Below are 15,105 nucleotides of genomic sequence, written 5' to 3' on the forward strand. Positions count from 1 at the left end.
TAGGGCCTTCATGTCACTCTTGCAAGCAGCCTTGAAGCAGAGCTTTTGGGCACCCCACTGGCTCCAACTACCTCACCATACAGAAGGTCCTTGGGTACGCAACCATCTTCCATCCTGCAGACAAGTCCGATCCGCCGAAGCCAGCCTCTGTTTGATTAGTGCCAACACACTTGGGAGCTCTGCCTTTGAGAGGAATGCCATATTTGTGATTTTGTCCTGCCAGGGTATATCCACAACGCACCGCAGACAGAGAAGGTGGAAATTATTATGAAAATGAGGCAATGTGCACCCTTGAAACTGGGGAGAAAATTATTTCTTACAGTTGAAGCTAGTTTTTTTACACGAGAAACAGAGTGTTAGAAATAAATGAGGACAGCAGAAGGCTAATATATCTAATTTCAGATATCTCACTGGATATACTAAAATAATTGATCGCTCTCTCACACACATGCACACGTGGACTAGACCGGCAGATACAGCTGAGAGTTATTTATATGCTGAGTTGGACTCTAGGGTGACAGGATCCCAAGCATAATGACCTGTTTAAATCACGTTGTTATATATATATATAATAGTGTCGGTCTTGTTTTGTGTGGTTGAGAGAGTGGAAATGGATCAACTGTCACCCAGTTATCAGGGAGAGTCAGGCTTTTGGAAAGTAGTTTGGTTTTCAGAAAAAAAATGTTTTAAAACTCCCTTTAACACACCTGTTTCCGAACGATACGTGAAAATAAATATGTAATGCGAGTTGACATCCGGAAATGTTCGTGATCAAGCTGCCAGATAGTTCGATAAGAAAAGCCAGCCTCTCCATTCAGTTGCAGTATATTTAGGAGACTGTTAAAGAGGCAGTCTCTGTAAAACAAGGAGCTATTGCGAGTCCAGGAACGCACACTGCCTCGGCATCATGATTTTTGAAACTGTTTTAATTCTATCGTGATTATAAAACACTAGTTCACCCCCCCCCCCCCCCCTCCCCAGTCCAAATAAAAGACAAAACCCCGCCTTCCAACTGTCCGTCAAACAGCTGTATAACCAAAGCTTATCTTAGTGGAATGTGGCGTTGAACTCAATGGGTTAAATATATTACATACTCAATACATTAAAGCGGCGGGCTGGTAGTAATTCTGATTGATGCTCAGTTTGACTGTATGTAAAATGTAGCACTCAGAGGACCGCGCTGGTCCTACTGCATTAGTTTAAAACACAGCAGAAAGCGCAGTGCCCCGACTCTTAATGGACTTGGATACTGGACACGTAAGACTATATATTTGCCGGGAAGAAGGGGAATGATGTGGGTGCACAGAACAGACACTGTCGCCGCCTTCAAATGGTTAAAAACGGGCTCAAAACTCCAATCTCTATTGCCAGGCGGGCTGGCGAGTGCCTATGTAGGGCAGAGCTGATCTCTAGACCATTGCAGCGTTACTGGTATCAGTTCAATGGAGAGACTCGGAACAGAGAGGGAGCGTCTCAATGCCAGCCTGCTTTATATTGAGATGCTCAGTAGAAGTGGTTAAGGAGCAGCAGCCTGATGCTTTGTTGCTATTTTATCATTGCATATAAATATATATATATTTCGCTTTTCTGCTCGGTGATGTATTCCGAAGCAACGTGCTGCCGATGCTGAGCGCCCTCTCCAGCTCTGAATCAGTGCAAGGCTGCAGCTCTCTCGGCTCGGTTGGTGCCCGTCTCTCTTTCTCACTCCCTCTTATCCTCGCGCTCTGCACGTCGGCAGAAAGAAAAGTTTACATATGTGTGTAAATATATATTTTTGCAGAAAGGGGATCCGCAGTTTCTTTAACAGACTGGGCTCCAGCCAGATCCGTGCACCAAGAAATCTTACATTTTCAGCACCCGGCTCCTTCCGGGAAGCACCTGGAGACTTTTGCTCTTAAACCAGATGATGTTCATTCACTCCGAATTCTTTCCAAGGGCTTGACTTCAAAGGCTGCTCAGTCCCTCTTTCCAACTGCAAATCGATTTGTAGGTTTCAAGACGTATTTTCTCCTTTGACTGGACTATTTTGCGAGACCAGACCAATTGAAGTTACATTTTTTTTCGCCTGATGCATCATTCGCTCGATTGTGCTGCCTAGTCTGTGTTGTTTCATTTGAAATTTATATTGGATTATAACTGGATTCGCTTTGTTGCAATTAAGATTTTTTTTTAGAAGAGTGAGGATCTGCATGACTTTTTATAGTGTGCTCATCCAACGTGCCGACCGAGGATAAAGAAAATCTGTCAGGGTTTATTAAAAAAAAAATCAGAGCGATATTCGATTGAAGAGAGGAGACGAGAGAAAGGAATTAGTGTGAGGAAAGTACATCTACTGCACGGCGGACAAGGACGCCCCAAACCCCCACCCCTCTCTCTCTCTCGCTCCTGTTTCTGTTCTGTTCTGGCAACTATTCCCAAGCTCCCGGAATTAAAGGCACCACCCGTGGGATCGACACACAGCCTCCGACCGAAAATCAGGAGAAAATCAAACGGGAAGGAAATGGAAGTTTTCCCAGTGATCTTCCTCGTGTCGCTCTTGTGCTTTTCCTGCACCGATATTGTGACCGCAGATTCCATCATCCACATCGGTAAGGTTTAACTGCATTCTTTCCCCTGGTTCAACATGTTTCTTTCTGTACGTTATCTGCTAGGGTTTGAGAAGGGCTGGGCCAACGGTAGGTGATTTGTTTTATTAGTCGTCCCGATTAAAAGTTGTACACCTCCCAGTCCCTAAAAAGACAAGTCGCTCATTTGACTGGGCATGGAAGTTCAGTCTTGATTTGCAATCCGTTCAAGAAAACACAGAAACACACACACACACACACACTCCAGGAAGCCTCGTCTGCTTTGACAAGGCATATTTAAAATAGGAATGGGGCAAAAAATGATCCCACAGAGCGAAGCACATTAGCAGGCGATCTAATCAACGGAAAGACCAGATAACTTGCAATTTCCTATAAATGTCCTATGAGGTTTTGAGAAATATTAATTTTGGAGGTGGGAAGGTGGAAAAGGAAGACATTGTCTTACAAATAAAACGAGCGTCGGTGTTCAAATAGAGCAAAGGATAGCAAAACCAAATGAATCGTCCATTCGTATTTTCAATAGACTGTTCCCTGGCTTTTGCACTGTTTGTAATGGGAAGCATCGAAGCTGTAATGGTTTTTGTGCGAGGCGACTGGCGGTATGCCTGCACTCGGTGTGTGTGTGTGTAACCGGACTGATGAGTGATCTGATCACAATCAGACTCCCAGGCTGCACAAAGCATTCCTCAATGATTCTCTTATGCTTTCGCGAACCGCCTTGTGATGTGAATTGTAATAAGCCTCGGCAACAGAGCGAGTGCAAAAACAAAACACAAACAAAAACAGCTTCCCCCCCCCCCCCCCTTCTCCCGTTGCTCAGAAACTTCCCACTTCACCTGCAAACCCCTCACCTTTTCCTTCGGAACAACTCTCAGCAGCTAAGGTATTTCGTCGTTTCAGTCATGTGTGCATCGAGGTGTTTATGTGGGAGTATTGAAACAAATCTAAAGAGTTTAAGAATAGTGAACATATTCTTGTTAGTAACTGTCACTTGCAGGACATGTCCCTGTGTCATCTGTCCTTATTTATCTTCTCGATTCAGCCCTCTGATGATGTGTGCATTCTACACACATTGAAACTACACCACCAAGGTTAAGGCTTTTGGTTGCTCTGTGGCAAGAGATTTTTTTTAAAAAGAAAATCATGCTTAATGATTCGTAAAAGGAAATGTTCTTGTGTGTATCCCCCTCGTTGCTTTTTTCTTAAGAGCCCTTTAACATTCCTACCTCAGAGAATGCTGAGCGGAGAGCTGTGGACAGTATTATAGGGAGAATATTATTAACTGTTGTTGCCACAAGACTGCATAAGAAATATAGCTTCACTCTTTCATTATTTTAGAGAGGGTCATCGGTATGAGCACTGCAAGTATTAAATCTGTATTAAGGTAATTACATCTAGTGAATGAATATTCAGATTTCAGATTATTTTATCTGCATTGATTTCACTGGGAAATCTGTGCTAATTCAAAGCCCTAATCTAAACGCCGGTGCTTTTGACTAAGCGTAGTTAATGTATAACTTCTGTATAAGTTCTGTGGTGGTGTTTAATTGGTATCGAAGCAAAAAAAAAGCTCATGAATTAATCCGTGAATTCGAAATTTGGGGGATTCCGATCCTAAACGAGCCGCGATAATTTGCTATTCAACTTCCTAAGCGATGGCTTATGTATTTATTTTTTAAAAATTATACATAAACCTCTGCTTCAACCCGCAGCCGGTTTTCATAAACAAACCTACTGTCTTTTAAACAGTGACAAATCTGGTCTGGGGAAATAATGGACACGATACGGGATGTAAGCCGTGTCTAGTTAACGAAACCGATTAATCACTGCAGTATGCAAACCGTTCTCTTGCAGATCGAACAGACACAATGGATGCATATTGCGAAACTCCGCACCTCACCAACCATTTCGTATCAATACAGTAAAACCTGTATTGACCATTAATCTGCATTCAGCCGCATCTGCTTTCAACAGCTGCTTTTCAGCCCCAGTTAAGCAGCTATCGAGCACAAGTAACCAGTTGGGTCATTTTGTAAACAATGCCTGTTCGATATATCAACGATGCAAAGCCCTCCCGTGTCATGTTTGTACAAGTATAAAATCAACATGTGAGAGTGCGCTCGAAGTGCTGTACTTAGAAACTGAAGATAGATGTGAAGTAGATGCTTCCACTTCTGGAGTGTGGGGTCGGGTTTCAAAAGCTATGGGCCATAAATATAAAATCGTCATTGTTAAATCCAAAATGCGAATTCAGGGAGAAATTTCACTGCCCGGTGAGTGGTGAGAACGTGGAACCCGCTACCACAGGGAGTATTGAGGTAAATAGCATAGATACATTTGGTCATAGAATCATAGTCACCTGCAGCATGGAAGGAGGCCATTCGGTCCCTCGTGTCCATGCTGGCAGACAAGTGGCGATCCAGCGGAATCCCACCTTCCAGTTCTTGGTCCGTAGCCTTGCAGGTTACAGCACTTCAACCACATAGCCAAGTACCTGTGAAATGTTATGAGGGTTTCTGTATCTACCACCCTTTCAGACAGTGAGTTCCAGATCTCCACTTCCCTCTGGGTGAAAAGTTTCTCCTCAAATCCTCTCTAAACTTCCTATCTCTTACCATAAATCTATGCCCCCTGGTTATGCACCCTCAACCAAGGACCTTCCTATCCATTCTATCTAGACACCTCATTATTTTATACACTTCAATTAGGTCTCCACTGCTCCAAAAAAAGCAACCCTAGCTTGTCCAATCTGTCCTCATAACTAAAATTCCTCAAACATCCTCATAAATATCCTTTGTACCCTCTCTAGTGCAAATCACATCTTTCCAATAGTACAGTGACCAGAACTGCACACACTACTCCAGCTTCAGCATGACCTATGTCTCGGCTAATAAAGGCAAATATCCCGTATGCCTTCTTGACCACCTTATCTATCTGTCCAGCCACCTTCAGGGATCTGTGGCAATCTCTGTTCCTCTATACTTCTCAGTATTCTACCATTTATTGTGTATTCGCTTGCATTGTTAACCTTCCCGAAATGCATTACCTCACACTTCTCTTGAATTGAACTCCATTTGCCACTGTTATGCCCACCTGACTAGCCCATTGAAATCTTACTGCAATATTCAGCTTTATTTTTCATTATCAACCACAAAACCAAATTTTATATCATCTGCAAACTTCTTAATTATGCTCCCTACATTCAAGTCCAAATCATTGATTCATACCACAAAAAGCAAGGAATTTAATGCTGAGCCCTGCAGAACCTCATCGACCATTGCACTTTGCTTCTTCCCTCTGAGCCAATTTTGGATCTCATGGGCTTTTACTTTCATGACCAGTCTGCCATGTCAAAAGCCTTGCTAAAATCCACTTTGACTACATCAAATGCACTACCCTCATCAACCTTCCTTGTTACCTCCTCAAAATATTCAATTATGTAAATCAGACACGACCTTCCCTTAACAAATCTGTATTGACTGTCTTTGATTAATCCGTATCTCTCGAAATGAAGATTTATCCTGTCCCTCAGAATTTTTGTCCAATAATTTTTCTACCACTGAGGTTAGGCAGACTGGCCTGTAATTAGTCAGTCTATCCCTTTCTCCCTTTGTAAACAATAGTATATTAGCTGTCCTCCAGTCCTCTGGCACCATTCCTGGAGAGGATTGGAAAATGATGGTCAGAGCCTCCAATACGTCTTTCGCTGCTTCCTTTAACAGCCTCGGATACATTTCATCTGGGCCTGGGGGTTTATCCACTTTCACAGATGTTAAAACCCTTAATACTTCCCCCCTCACTATATTAATTTCATCTGATATTTCACACCCCTCCATCATGATTTCAAAGTCTGTAACATCCCTTTTGTGAAAACAGAAGCAAAGTATTCATTAAGATATGTACCAACATCCTCCGCCTCTACACATAGGTTACCTCTCATAGGCTCTCCTTTTTCCTTCATTATCCTCTTGTTCGTTTTGTATTTATAAAACATATTTGAGTTTTTCTTAATTTTACTTTCCAATATTTTTTAAATTTTTAAATTTTTCTCTTTGCTTTCCTAATTTCCTTCAGAATTTTGCCCCTACACTTTTTATACTCCTCTCGGTTTTCAGCACTATTGAGCTCTCGGTACGTATCATAAGCTTTCCTTTTTTTCTTTATCCTCTCCTTTAAGCCCCTTGATATCCAGGTATCTGGATTTGTTGGTGCCAATCTTTTTTCTTTAAGGGAGCATACTTGTTCTGAACCTACATTATCTCTTCCTTGAATGACTTCCACTGATCAGGCACTGATTTACCTTTGAGTATCTGTTTCCAGTCCACTTTATCCAAATCACATCTCAGCTTAGTAAAATTAGTTTTTCCATAACTACACTAAATCTAACTGAATTATGATCACTTCCACAAAGGTGCTCCCCAACTAATACTGCTTCCACCTGCCCAACTTCATTCTCTAAAACTAAGTCCAGAACCACCTCCTCGCTTGCTGGGCTTGCTACATACTGGCAAAAAAAAAGTTCTCCTTAATGCATTTTAAGAATTCTGCTCACTCTGTGCCTTTCACATTCATTCCATCCCAGTTAATATTAGGATAATTGAAATCCCCCAGTATTACTACCCTTTTTCTTTGCACTTCTCAAGAGATTTTCCAACATATTTGTTCTTCTATCTCCCTCTGACTGTTTGGGGTCTATAGTACACTCCCTGTAGCTCCTTTTTTGTTCAGTTCAGCCCATATGGCCACTTTTGATGATCCTTCTACCATATCTTCCCTCTTCACAGCTGAATTTTACAGATCCCCCGACGTCAGGGTTCGTGGGGGTGGGGGTGGGGGCGGAAAATGCCTCCAGGAGAGGCCTGCAACAGACCTCGATGCAGAGAAAGCCCGGCCCGATATTGCCGACAGCGGTGAGGCCTCGTGGCACCCCACCCCCACTGCTCGGCGACGGCAGCCCAATTTAAATATTTAAATTAATTTAAATGAACAAATTAAATATCTTCACACTCCCGGCGCTCCTGGACCTTCGGATCCCTGTCCGGGGATCCGAGGCGGAATGCTGGTGGGGAGGGGGGAGCAGATAAGTTTCTCAGTGCGGGGTGTGGGGGGAAGAGCAACGTCAAAGACATTTCATTGATGTAGGGGATGATGGGAAGGCTTTAGTGCAAAGTTTATGCACTTTGTTGGGGGGAAGGCCAGGTGCACAAGGTAAATGTTTTTTTTTGGGGGGGGGAAAGGGCAAGCAATTAATTCTATTGTTATTGGGGGGGTGAGAGGATCAATTTATTTAATATTTTTAAATCAATCTATCTTTAAATATTTAAATTGAAATGTAGGGCTCAAAGCCCTTTAAAAATGGCGTCAGCGCCTGTGCAAAGGCAGCTGATGCCATTGACGTAGTCGGACAGCCCACCTTCTCCATGTCATCGGTGGGGGGAGGAGGTCTGTCCCGACTATTTAAATGAGCCGCTGCACTCCGCAACGTGAGGCCCGCACAGGCGGTTGCCATTGCTTTCGTCCGCTACTGATTGCGGCAGCAGAAATATAAATTCCAGCCATATGATTGTTTCTATTATAATATTGCAACCCCCATCTCCTTTTTTATCTCCCTCCCTATCTAGTCTGAAAACCGTGTAACCAGGAATGTTGAGCTGTCGTTCCTGCCCATCTTTCAGACATGTCTTAGTAATAGCTATATTGTACTCCATGTGTCAATCTGTACTTTCTGCTCATCTGCCTTATTCTCTAGACTTTTGCATTGAAGTGTATACCATTTAGTACTGCCAAACTCCCTTGTTGCCTATTTTCTACACTTTGTTTCCTCTGCATTCCAAATTCACTTACTAATTTTCTGCCTTCCATTTCCAACTTTTCTTCTCTCCCTTCTGAATCTACTCTCAGGTTCCCATTCCCCTTCCAAACTAGTTTAAACCCTCAGCAACAGCACTAGCAAACCCCCTGCAAGGATATTAAGGGGAGGCTAGAGAAGGTACATGAGTGAGAAAGGAATAGAGGGATATGTAGGTTAGGTGAGATGAAATAGGGTGGGATGAGGCTCCTGTGGAGCATAAACACCAACATGAACCTGTTGGGCCAAATAGTCTATTTCTGTGTTGAAAATTATTTCTAATGTCCATCCTGTTTATCTATCTCATCTCTCTGTCTATATCTTTGTATCTCTGTAGATCTCTATCTGATTTTATTTGTACACCATATTCATAATCCATTGTATGTTCTAGGATGCTTCTGCAATTTTTTTCCCACTCTCTAATGTTGGATGCTGATTTTTCTCTTCTGCAAGGGTAATACTCTTCATTAATAATGACTTCTTGATCTATGAAGAGGGAGCCCTCTGACACCCATCAGTCATTTTTCATAATGGGGGCAATATCTACAGTACCTCCAAATATGGAGTGGATATGGCCACTGGTTACTGATGTCCTTCTACATTGCTCCAAACAAATTCAGTGTCACATCTATAATTCATGCTGAATATCCATTATATATCCAGTACAAGAGTTCCAGCTAATCACCATCCTCAGCACACATTTATTTGAAAAATCATTATTTGCAGTACCCCAATTAGTGAATTAGTTAACCAATTTTCATCCTGATAATTTGAAATAAAGTGTATCAAACAACAATATAAAACACCACACATGACATTTGCGTCTCTCCATGGTTTCCAAATATTTTGTAAGCGATTTAAATCAATACAGTTCTTAATAGTGAAGTAATTGCCACCAACTTTAACATTCAATTCTTTTGTCTTATTCTTGAACATCTTTATTTAAACACAACTGGCTTGCACGAGCTATTCACCTTGATATTAAGATAGAGAAATCAAAATGAACAGTGTAACTAGTAATTGCAGAAGCCACTTGCTTTATAATTATTTCTAGTGCTGAATATGTAGCGTCCTCACAACATGAATCTCAGAAACTCATTCAAACTCATTTTCTTCCTCTTATGCCATTGGCATTTGGTGTATCAATCAAAGAAAGAATCAGCAATAAGATGTTAAAGTTAATTAAATCCTTTTCAATAATTGGATTTTCAGTGAGCTGGTGAAATTTGCTCTTTGAGCAGTTACGTTTGACAAGAAAAATCACTAAAACTTTGAATTAACATTTGGAGATACACTACTCAATAACTTGATAGCTAAGAAATGATTAATTGACCATCATTTCTTGGATGATTTGAATGGACAATTTGGATGTAAACAAAATAGTCGACTGATTTCGTCTGATAACTCAATCCACAAGTTTGTACTAACTGCATCATCAAAGAGAACATTTTGAGATAATCCTATTAACAGATGCCTTTTTCTGTAGTGCCAATTAGTAGGCAAGGCATTTACCAAGAAATCAAAAGCATATTTTTACCTTAAGTGGCACAGTGATGTAACCAGTGTGGGTATCCCACACATATCATTAGTTATTGATGCATTTTAATGGTTTTTGGCAGTGCTTATATTGGTTGCAGTCCAGATAAGATGATGATAAATTGAAAAAATGTCACAAGCCACGATTTATCTGAAACTGGAAAAGAGTCCTTTGTTCGTTTGATAGATTAGACCAATATAGAACTTAACTTATCAGGGGTGCCATCTTTCAGATCAGATGTTAAATTGAGGTCCCATCCGCCCTCTCAGGTGGATGTAAAATATCTAATGGCACTATTTAGAAGAGTGAGGGGTGTGGTGAAGGGAGACACTAAGATAGATCATTTGGTCATTATCACATTGCTGTTTGTGGGGCCTTGCAATGCACAACTTGGCTGTGCATTCCTACTTTAGAACAGTGACTACACTTCAAATGTACTTTATTGGATGCAAAGCATTTTTGCAGAAGCCTGAGGTTGTGAAAAGCACTATGCAAATGCGTGTCAAATGGGCAATTTAGAATTTAGTTTAGAATCAAAACAGAGTGCTGGATGTCCTCTAGTAAGTCAGCCATATAGAGAACTTTTACTGTGTTGCAACCTACTGTAATTAAGAGGCATTCATTTGGTTTTCTGCTGACTGAGATAGTATAGTATTTATTATTTCCATATCTAATGGTAATTATTCACGTTTAATCAATTCCTGTGCAGGAGTATTAGAAACATTTAATCAATTGTTTTCTATAAATTACACTTGTGTAGAGTTATCCTGAAATTCAAATTCTTCTCGATCTAAAAAAAACTTTCAAGGAGACGACAAATCTTAATATTCACTGCTGTCTACATGCATGTGTGTGCCCAGATATACAAGGCTGTGATGAGCACTTTGTACAATGCATTATGTTTGAGCACATGCTGCTGCTGACTTGCTATCCTATCGGAGACGTGTTGAGCAAAATCCTTGAATTTGCCCAAATTACGAGCTGGAGATTTGCACCAAAATGAACTTGAGCTATTCGCAGGCACACCTAGATGTTAGTTCAGAGCAGCATTAGCATTTGCATTTGCTTTCTTCCGAAGAAGGGTCACTGACCCGAAACGTTAACTCTGCTTCTCTTTTCACAGATGCTGCCAGACCTGCTGAGTGGTTCCAGCATTTCTTATTTAGGTTTAAAAGTGCTTGGGTAACCTATCGGACTTCTGGGAAACTTATAACTGGCTCTGCATTATAAGTGCAACATGACTTTAGAACCTAAATGGTGAAGTTATTTTAACTTTTCAATATATATATTTCAAATCTATATCCACATATCTATCTATATCTATAGGCTTCTATATATCAAACAACAAAAAACAAAGAACAGTACAGCACAGGAACAGGCCATTCGGCCCTCCAAGCCTGCGCTGATCTTGATGCCTGTCTAAACTAAAACCTTCTGCACTTCCTGGGACCATATCCCTCTATTCCCATCCTATTCATGTATTTGTCAAGATGCCTCTTAAACATCACTATTGTACCTGCTTCCACCACCTCCCCCGGCACCAAGTTCCAGGCACTCACCACCCTCTGTGTAATGAACTTGCCATGCACATCCCCTCTAAACTTTGCCCCTCGCACTTTAAACCTATGTCCCCTAGTAACTGACTCTTCCACCCTGGGAAAAAGCTTCTGACTATCCACTCTCTTTCTATATATATTTATATATCCATAGGTCATATTTTAGATATTGCACTGAAAGTCTAAAATTTCTTACGATCTTTAAAAAAGTGAAACGTTGTCATTTAATGCTGTTTTTATCTGAAATGAAGCCGGAAATTTACAAGCACTTTTCAATCTTTTAATTTTCCACAGCAATACAGCCATAGAACTCTGAGTGTTGTCAGACTGTGTTGAATGATAACAATTAGTGTTTGTGTCCTAAAAGAGACTGACCATCGAAAACACAGAACCAACTGAGCGGCAGAACAATATATTGCGGATTACATAGTGTAATGATTCTGTCATGATAACGCTATATTTTTTGACTTGCCATGCACCATGCATTTCTTCCTGTTAATGGCCATCCGTAGATTCCCATTGTAGAGTTGTGCTATTTCTGGCCTTTGTTTTCTGTTTGTGTTTGTTCATCAAAGTGAGGGGTAAGTGTTCCAACTTTGGATTGGTGACTACAACAGCATCTTGCTAGTCCAACCAGTGAAAAGCTTCTTCTAAGTTACACTGTCGTCTCAATGACGGAAGACACTCTTCCTAGTCGTCCCACTGAAGCCCTGCCACCCCCTCGCATACAACTGCTACAACCTGTTTGACATTCTCTCTGTTCTAAAGTAAAAACTATAACTTTTATTTAAATAGTGACGTTAACATTGGAAAATGTTCCATGGTGTTTCACAAGAGTGTAATCAGACTGCACAGAAATTTTTTTTATGCTTTCATGGGATGTGAGCATCGCTGTCTAGGCCAGCATGTGTTGCCCATCCCTAGTTACCCTTGAGAAGGTGATGGTGAGCTGCCTTCTGGAAATGCTGCAGACAATGTGGTGTAGGTACACCCATACTGCTGTTAAGAAGGGAGTTCCAGATTTTGATCCAGCAACAGTGAAGGAACAGCGATATAGGCCCAAGTTAGGATGACGTGTGACTTGGGGGTGAACTTGCAGGTCGTGGTTCCCATGCGTCTGCTGCCCTTGTCCTTCTAGGTGGTAGAGGTTGGGTTTGGAAGGTGCTGCCTCAGCAGCCTTGGCGAGTCGAAGGAGGTATGAGGACAAATAACAACATTTGGTCAAAGAAGTAGGTTTTACGGAGCATCTTATAGGGGGGGGGAGAGAGGCAGAAATATTTAAGGAGGGGGTTCCAAAGCTTGGGGCTTAGACAACTCAAGGCACAGCTGCAAATACCGGACAAAGTGAGTCGGGGATGCACAAGAGGCCAGAGTTGGAGGACAACAGAGTGCCTGGAGGGTTGTGGGGTAGAGGATGTTACGGAGATGTGGAGCAGCGAGGCCATGGATGATTTGGAGCACAAGGATGAGAATTTTCTAATCAAGCATTGGGTGGCCCAGGAGAAAGCTTGCATGTTTTATCTGCATGAGGGTCAGTCCAGAGGTTGATGTGACAGAAGTATGGTCCTTTTTTGCCCCTTTTCCCTCCTCCGAACGATGTCAACTCTTGCTGGGGTGAAAGAGTGGTGTTTGAACATGCTGGCAATATAGTCCACCATTTAAGCACAAAAAACAAATAATGCAGTAATATTATTCAGGGTCTTGCTTATGCTGCTTGAAGGATAATTTCACACTTGCTGATTGTGGTTGATATGCACTATCAGGTGTTGCTGCTGAAAGCAGATTAGACATTGAGAATAACATTTTCCACTTGATGCAGCACCACAAATGATGTTTGCATCAGTGTTAATATATTACAACCTATTATCATAGTTGATGCATGACCTGTTACAATAGCTGGCACTGAAACAATATAATGGGCTGAATTTTACCAGCCCTCTGGGGAGGGGCTGGGAGGTGGTGGGTGGGGGCTGCCATAAAATGGTGAGGGAAGGCGGGGGGGTGGGGGGTGGGTGCGGGGGGGGGCCCTCTGCCATGTGGGCAAACCTTGGCAGCCTCCCTGCGGGCTCATGGAAGGAAGGGGGGCCCTCCTATCCAGAGATCGATAGATTTCTAAATATTAAAGGTATCAAGGGATATGGGGATAGTGTGGCAAAATGGCATTGAGGTAGAAGATCAGCCATGATCTAGTTGAATGACAGAGCAGGCTCGAGGGGCCAAATGGCCTACTCCTCCTCCTATTTCCTATGTTCTTATTCAGGTACTCCTTGGCCCAGAGCAAGGCATGCCAGGCAACAATGGCGGTCCCTGCAGCAACAGCATCACCTGCTGTCACCAACCACACCACTCCCCTCCCCAGGGCCTACCTGGCTTGGCCCGGTGCCCCACAGATCCCACTTGCCTCGTTGTAAGAGCACTGTCCATCCATGGTGTCCTCCTCTTCCAGGTGCAGTCCTAGTAGTAGCCACCACTTCCAGTGACACCGCTGAGGCTGCTGAACTGCTGGCCCTCCAATTGGCCAGTGACTTCTGGGGGTGGGCGACTGTCCTTAATAGGGACGGCAGCCCCATTGGCAGCTGCTGACAGGATGTGACACTGGGTCTAGCTGACCGCCGAACTGGGGTTAATGCCCTCAGTTTAGAGCCCGTTGGCAGCATCTCTGCTGTGATAACAAAATTCAGCCCAATGTTTCCCCTACCCCATACAAAAGAAAGCTTACTGGATGCGACAGAAGTATGGGCAATTTTCCCACCTTTAGCCCTCCTCCAAAAGATGTCGACACTTGCTGGAGTGCAGATCAACAGGCAACCAGCAGCCCTCCAGTATCTCAACCAAGAGGCTATCCTTTATTTGAGTCCATCACATGATACCCAAACTCATGCATTTTCCATTTGCAGCCAATGAACAAAGATCAGGAGCAGGAATTCTGGATGATTTGTTTGTTTCCTAGTCTTTGGATCATGAGAGGAATTTGCAACGCCTTAACCTCCTTTTGGTTGATATCCGATTACTAGCCGATTACTAGCAGGTGACTAAATCTGGTAATATTCCTGATAAGTGTGGTTGGGTGTCAATAACCATTGTGGGAGATTCATATGTTTAATTTGCAACTTAAAAACTAAGCAAACATGGATGCTTTGACACTTATCTATATGGCCATTGGAATAGAACACTACTGTCCAATAGAAATGGCTGACTAGCCATGAGTATGGCTTCAGCAATACTGTTTTAATCACATGCACCAATTTTAGTAACATTAATTTAATACACTCACACTGTACAGGTAAATGTACTTTGCATAAGCTTTTGTTCCCTTTACATTTGACTATTCTAATGCATTCAGGCCAATCTCCCACTTTCTACCCTCCTCCATCCAAAACTCTGCTGCCCGTGTCCTTACTTGCACCAAGTCCTGCTCACCTATCACCCCTGTACTCACTGAGCTATATTGGTTCCTGGTTTAGCAATGTCTTGATTTTAAAATTCTCATCCCTATTTTCAAATTGCTCCAAGGCCTCACCTCTCCCTATCTCTGTAATCTCCTTCAGCCCCACAACCCTCTAAAATATCTGCAGTCTA

At 42.3% G+C, this 15,105-nt stretch overlaps 1 protein-coding gene across 2 annotated transcripts in view; it reads left to right on the forward strand.

Annotated features, from left to right (window-relative positions):
- The first annotated feature begins 1,167 nt into the window (after window positions 1-1,167).
- Window positions 1,168-15,105, forward strand: part of grid2 (glutamate receptor, ionotropic, delta 2) — an 894,599-nt gene continuing 880,661 nt past the window's right edge. For both annotated transcript variants that reach the window (XM_068045980.1, XM_068045987.1), the window contains exon 1: window positions 1,168-2,588. In XM_068045980.1, coding sequence (XP_067902081.1) covers window positions 2,501-2,588 — 88 coding nt within the window. In that variant the 5' untranslated portion in view covers window positions 1,168-2,500. The remainder of the gene's footprint in view (window positions 2,589-15,105) is intronic.

The sequence above is a fragment of the Heterodontus francisci genome, chromosome 1, assembly GCF_036365525.1.
Source record: "Heterodontus francisci isolate sHetFra1 chromosome 1, sHetFra1.hap1, whole genome shotgun sequence".
Lineage (NCBI taxonomy): Eukaryota > Metazoa > Chordata > Chondrichthyes > Heterodontiformes > Heterodontidae > Heterodontus > Heterodontus francisci.